This window comes from Somniosus microcephalus, unplaced genomic scaffold (assembly GCF_052327205.1).
Source record: "Somniosus microcephalus isolate GS21.2 unplaced genomic scaffold, FLI_Smic_1.0 unresolved_chr5, whole genome shotgun sequence".
Classification (NCBI taxonomy): Eukaryota; Metazoa; Chordata; class Chondrichthyes; order Squaliformes; family Somniosidae; genus Somniosus; species Somniosus microcephalus.
This window is the reverse complement of record NW_028225183.1, coordinates 45710251-45717043: the sequence shown is the minus strand read 5'-3', so window position 1 is coordinate 45717043 and position 6793 is coordinate 45710251. Positions and strand designations below refer to the sequence as shown.

Genomic DNA, 6793 nt, shown 5'->3' with positions numbered 1-6793 from the left:
ATGATTCCTACACTTACATAAATCAATTCTATTTCAATTTCAATTTTATTTGTCACATAACCAAATACAACAAGTGAAATCCAGTCAGTGAAATGCTTTTTTCTTAATGAGCCGAGCGCACCAATCAACAAAGGACACTTAGCTGCCTGGGACACACGGAGCCCGCAAGGACGGCAGAGACTGAGTGATACAGAACTATCCCCACACACACAGTATTAGAGATTGGCAGATGCAGAACTAAAGTGGCGGAGACCACACCGCAATGCGTGAATATAGTGCACAAATTGGAGGAAGTCTATCTAACTGGCTGTCCCGTCCGGAAGGAGTGTTTGCGGCCCTGGAAGATGGTCTGGGAAATGGTGAATGGGCAGATGTCACACACGCACTTGCAGGGGGCGTACTGGTGGCAAACACTCAGTCTGATTGGATACCTAAAGAAGCCAATCAGAGATATGCAGAAGAATGGAAATTGACATCATTCCTAACCAGCCAATCACAATCATTGCCTTCACCCATCCCTCATTAGCATAGGACTGTGGGGTTGCCTATATATTCCGAGCGCGGAGCGGGTTTGAGTCATTTTGTTGCTGAAATCGAGCTTAAGAATGGTGGACGAAAAGAAGACAGCTGCTAAGAAGGGCGCTAAGAAAACCGTCACTAAACCGGCAGCGAAGGGCGGCAAGAAGCGCAGAAAGTCGAGGAAGGAGAGTTACTCCATCTACATCTACAAAGTGATGAAGCAGGTTCACCCTGACACCGGCATCTCCTCCAAGGCCATGAGCATCATGAACTCGTTTGTGAACGATGTTTTCGAGCGTATCGCGAGTGAGGCTTCCCGCCTGACCCATTACAACAAGCGGCACACCATCAGCTCCCGGGAGATCCAGACCGCCGTGCGCCTGCTGCTGCCCGGGGAGCTGGCCAAGCACGCCGTGTCGGAAGGGACAAAGGCGGTGACCAAATACACCAGCTCCAAGTAAAACTACGCTGTCCTGAAAGAACAAACCCAAAACACAAAGGCTCTTTTAAGAGCCACCCACTATCTCTCTGAAAGAGCTACACAACGCATCGCCTTGTAGATTCAGTTTACTGTAATTATTAAGAACGTTTGAAGTTCCAGCTGTAGATGTAGTTTTTAACTCTCAGATAAGCAGTTTCATTGACCGGATCGCCCTTAGCGTCGATGTTGTATTTCCCGCCCACTAAAACACAAACACGGTCCTTGGTCGCACTTTGCCTTTGCTCTCAGACCCGTTTATTTGCAGCGCCAGCCGACTAATTAAAAGTTTGTTTTAGGTGTGAGATTCCGATTTCAGTCACCTCGTTCTCTGTCAAGACCTTTGCATTTTTCTAAAGCAAGTTGGGAGTCCATCCGTTTATTAACCGGAGATTTGCTGCATTGTAACAACCCGGAATGGGAGTTCTTAGAGATTAGAACGGGGTCAGTTTGAACACTCTGCCCCTCTTTTCTTCTCACAGCAGGACTCCCAGATCTGGTTTCACTCCCGCAGCAGCGCCTGTGCAAAGGATCGATCGATAATCTGTGAATCCTCACTTTTACACAGATTGAGTTGGAATGTGTCCCGTTACAGAATCAATGGGAATTTAATCCCGCCCGTGTAAACTCAATATTGAACCCGAAATTAATCCTGATTGTAACAGCCTAGAATTTGCTAATGGTGATTTATTAATTTAATTCGCTCGTTTAGGAAAATACTGGCGGGGTTTTTGAATTTAAAAAATCGTTGAATACAGTTATTTTACCCCTCTTTTCATTGGCGGGAAAAGCAGACTGTAATTGGTCACCGGAAAACACCAATGAAATTCACCACAGAGAGACCAATCACAAGTTCGCCTCTCTTCATTCCTCCAGAAAGTTTAAGAACGACAGATGTGGGAGGAGACTTTCATTCTTTCACTGAACGAGTAAATTGTGGAAATGTCTGGAAGAGGAAAAACCGGCGGTAAAGCTCGGGCTAAGGCTAAGTCTCGTTCATCCCGGGCCGGACTGCAGTTCCCTGTGGGCCGTGTTCACAGGCTCCTGCGAAAGGGCAACTACGCTGAGCGTGTGGGTGCCGGAGCCCCGGTCTACATGGCTGCTGTGCTCGAGTATCTGACCGCTGAAATCCTGGAGCTGGCCGGCAACGCGGCCCGCGACAACAAGAAGACCCGCATCATCCCCAGACACCTGCAGCTGGCCATCCGCAACGACGAGGAGCTCAACAAGCTGCTGGGAAAGGTGACCATCGCTCAGGGCGGGGTGCTGCCTAATATCCAGGCGGTGCTGCTGCCCAAGAAAACCAGCACTGCCAGCTCCAAGAGCAAGTAAAGCGGGCAGGATTTAATCTAATAACCCAAAGGCTCTTCTCAGAGCCACCCACTTTATCTGTGAAAGGGTTGTGTACTGTACAGCCATTCACGTTTACAAACAGGACATGCAGAACTGTAGATCCACAAACACTACAGTGGGTTTTCTGTTACCGAAAATTTGGATCAGCGATTTAATAGAGGGGGACTGGCTTCAGAGAAAAACAAAACACACGGAAACTTAACGTGAGACCGGGCCTAATTGAACACATTGGGAGAGCCGAATATGAACGCATGTAAAGAAACCATTATAAAGCGGTTGTTGGGCTGGCTGTTCCTTATTGGGCCAATAATTCCATATACATCCTGAGCACATTGATCCATACTAACTTTTCCCCTTTTAATTTGCAGACAGCATCGAACCAGAATTACAGCTCTGGTTAATATAAAATATTCCAAATAGTAACTACCTCTCCCCGCATTAAGAGTTGATTTTTAAAGTGAGATTCAGATACCTCCTTCCACTCACATTTAAACCTAGACCATACCCAGACATTCACTGCCCCCACTTTATAAATCCCAATTACATTAACACTGCAAGAGCAGCACGGTGTGTGCACAGTCCAATTTGCCTTGCGCCGATCGCAACTCTTTCCTTTGCCGATTTGGTGGCTCTTAAAAGAGCCGTTGTTGTATTTGGTGCTAAAGTCTAGAGCCGGGCAGGGTGAGTTTAGGCGCGCTCCCCGCGGATGCGGCGGGCCAGCTGGATGTCTTTGGGCATGATGGTGACTCGCTTGGCGTGGATGGCGCACAGGTTGGTGTCCTCAAAGAGCCCCACCAGGTAAGCCTCGCTGGCCTCCTGCAGGGCCATGACGGCCGAGCTCTGGAAGCGCAGGTCGGTCTTGAAGTCCTGAGCGATCTCCCGCACCAGGCGCTGGAAGGGCAGTTTGCGGATCAGCAGCTCGGTGGATTTCTGGTAGCGGCGGATCTCCCTCAGAGCCACAGTGCCGGGTCTGTAGCGATGGGGTTTCTTCACTCCGCCCGTGGCTGGAGCGCTCTTCCGGGCCGCTTTGGTCGCCAGCTGTTTGCGAGGAGCTTTCCCTCCGGTTGATTTGCGCGCTGTCTGCTTGGTCCTGGCCATTTTCTGAACCGATCTCAGCAAAATCTGGATCACAAGGACTGTTAATGCGGAATTTGCTGTGTCCGCCTTGTTATACTCAGTGAGGGACCGCCCCGAGCACTGATTGGCTGGAGACCGGCGCCCACCCACTTCAAACCCAACTCTGACCAATCAATGAAACGCAGGAAACTCAGGCCCCGATTGGCTGAGCTGTGATTAATCGCCCATTTCAAAAAGTCCGCCAAATTTAGTGCAGGAAATAACCGTTTTGAGACAAATCGATTTTATTCTGCACATATTGAGACGATCATTGCCAGAGTCATTGAAGGTTTTAAATGTACCTTCCTGGGCTTGGTGCTTTAGGGCCCTTCCCATTGCCCGCACTCTGGGCTGTTGATGCTGACAGGAGCGGGGAAAGGGACCCGCGCCAATCTCCCGCTCTTCCACTCGATTCCTCTCCCTCTCCTCTCCAGCCCATTCAGAATTTCCCTCCGCCCGTCCCATTGTGACGTTAGCCGCCGCTTTCAGGGGAGAGGATCAGAATTCAGTCGCTTCTCTCTGTCCCCGTGGAGCCTGTGAGAAGGCCTTGGCCAATAATCTGTCATTGGGTAACTGTGCAGTCAGCGATCTGATACTCCGCACATTTTAGATTGCTGAATGGAGACTTATTGGCGCCGGTTACAGATAAGAGGCTGCCAAATTAAACCTGTTCGTAGAACAGCGCCAGGAATTACTGACGGTGAACGCAGAATAACAGAACAAAATGACGGAAATTTTAAAATCATTCCATTGAAACTAGACTTTAGATTAATTCGCTTCTTTCCGGCACTGGAATTGGCGGGCTTTTTCAAAATAAAAAAAAAATTCAAACATTTCGACAGGACGACAATGTCAACCAATGATGTGCTTACTTTCTAATCTGTGGCTCTGTGATTGGTTACGAAATGGGATTGTGGAGCGGACCCCCAATCAGAAGTAAGGTCGGGTTAGAGCGGCTCAAACTGCGGTAATTTCAGGTCCCCGAATGACTGAACTGAAATTTCACAATTTCACAAACCCTGTCAGTATCAGGGCCGGACACCACCGTCTGGCTGCAAATTCACAAGTTGGACTCTTTTCAGTAACCCACTCAACGGCTCATGTCCGACCAGCCAACTAATTATTAAATTATAATCATTACAGTAAAACTGCACAATGGAGAAATGTGTAGACGCGATGTGGCTTTACACGGAGAGAGGGAATGTTCCGTCTGAGGAAATAACTCCATAAACCTGGTGCAACCGAAAGCGAAATTCAAAGATTACAGAACACATCACATATCTGTTAATAATATTTCTGACCACAATCTATTTTTGAGAACAATCTACCCCAGCTCCCGTTCCCAGGTCACTGCTCTCTCTGTGAGGCTGTGGGTGGCTCTTAAAAGAGCCTTTGTGTTGTGTTTGGTTGAAAGGGTCGAGTTGTTCAGCCGCCGAATCCATAGAGAGTGCGGCCCTGCCGTTTCAGAGCGTACACCACATCCATGGCAGTGACCGTCTTGCGCTTGGCATGCTCAGTGTAGGTGACCGCATCCCTGATCACATTCTCCAGGAAAACCTTCAGCACCCCGCGGGTCTCCTCGTAGATCAGACCCGAGATTCGCTTGACACCGCCACGGCGAGCCAGGCGGCGGATGGCTGGTTTGGTGATGCCCTGGATGTTGTCACGGAGTACTTTACGGTGGCGCTTGGCTCCGCCTTTGCCCAGTCCTTTGCCTCCTTTGCCTCGTCCAGTCATGATGATTCTTCAGTCAAACTTCTGCTGAATGAGAAACGAACTGTTTCTGGCTGCTCTTATATACAGCCGACTCCGACCTGACTGAGAAAGTGCAGAGTAAGAGAGGCGGGGAGGGGAGGAGACAGAGTGAGAGATTAAACAGAGAGAGCGGGAGGGGAGGAGACAATTTCAAGAGTGACAGACAGAGCAGAGAGCGGCCTCTGATCTTCCAGCTCCACCTCCAGCTTTCTGTACCCGCCAATTTCAAACCGTTTATCGACAGTAGAACAGAAACACAGCGCTCCGCACAAACCCTTACAGACTCGGACTTCATATTCAAGGGTTTCCTGAAACCAGAATCTTTTAAATAAGGTCCTGTAACAATTAACAATCAGTAATAGTCCCGCCTATATACAGTACCTTCTATCACAAGTCGACCCGTCTCCTTCCATGTCAATCTCGGACCTTATTCCATCTCCCCACACTTCCCCACACAGATGGGTTCAGCAGTTTACAAACACCTTATTCCAGCTGATTTGGAGAATCTCATGTGTTGGGGTACGAGTTGTGATGCGGGGTATCTCCGCCAGTGTCAGAGTCTCACAGAGACCCTCACCCTGAACCTGTGAACTGAAAATGACCCTGAACTGAGACTGGAGCCGAACACCCCCCAGTTAGAGTGAGGCCCGGCCCGGACATCCCATTCTCTCTGTGGGGGAGGGGTGGGTGCAGCGAATGTCAGCGAGTCACCAGGAAGCCGGGGTTCATTTGAAATGATTTCAATCTGGAATCTGAGCCCGGCCCCGGGACATGGATCATCAGATTCCGCGATCAGCTCTTTTTGGAAAGACGTGGTGGCTCTGAAAAGAGCCTTTGGGTTCAGATGTTTACAAGTTGTCCTTTTTACTTTCTTTTGCTCGCTGCTTTGGGAGACTTTGCTGATTTGGGCTTGGCCTTATTGGCTGCCTTCACCATTCCGCCTGTGGTCTTCTTGGGGCTCTTAAGCTTCTTCACCACCGCCTTCTTCCCAGCCGCCGCTTTCACTGTCTTTTTTGACCTTGGTGCCTTCTTGGTGACCGTTTTCTTGGCTGCTGGTTTCTTGGCTGCTGGTTTCTTGGCTGTTGGTTTCTTGGCTGGAGATTTCTTGGTTGCCGGTTTCTTCACCTTCTTTCCCTCTTTCCGCTGGGATTCCTTCTTAGCGAGCCTGAAGGAACCCGAGGCGCCCGTGCCCTTGGTCTGCTCCAGGGAGCCGTTTTCCACTTTCCTCTTGATACTTAACCTGATCTGGGAACTTAACTTCAGCACATCGACGCCGTTGGCAGCCAGAGCCTTCTTTATCGCGACCAGCGACATCCCCTTGCGTTCGCTGCCACTCGCCACATCCTTGAGGATCTGCTCGCCCAACGTGGGACCGGCTGGCTTGGAGCGGGGAGCCGCCTTCTTCTTGCTCGGAGACTTGGTTTGAGCGGCGGCGGCAGGAGGAGCCGTTTCGGCGGCTGCAGTCTCAGTCATGTCCGCGACTCTGTAGAAAATCTCTCTGACAGTCAGAGCTGGGTCAGGAATGAAACGAGAGGGGGCGGCACAGAGCAACTTAAAGGCAGCGAGCGGACG

The 6793-nt window shown here is 50.0% G+C and overlaps 2 protein-coding genes across 2 annotated transcripts; both read left to right on the top strand.

Annotated features, from left to right (window-relative positions):
* Positions 1–592: 592 nt before the first annotated feature.
* Positions 593–1051, top strand: LOC147088096 (histone H2B-like). Its single transcript, XM_085977914.1, has one exon. The coding sequence runs from the start codon at positions 606–608 to the stop codon at positions 978–980; it is 375 nt and encodes a 124-aa protein (XP_085834040.1). The 5' UTR covers positions 593–605; the 3' UTR covers positions 981–1051.
* Positions 1052–1939: 888 nt separating this feature from the next.
* On the top strand, positions 1940–2348 carry LOC147088095 (histone H2A type 2-C-like). The gene has a single exon (XM_085977913.1). It carries the CDS (start codon positions 1940–1942, stop codon positions 2327–2329), a length of 390 nt encoding a protein of 129 aa, XP_085834039.1. The 3' UTR covers positions 2330–2348.
* The last annotated feature ends 4445 nt before the right edge of the window (positions 2349–6793 follow it).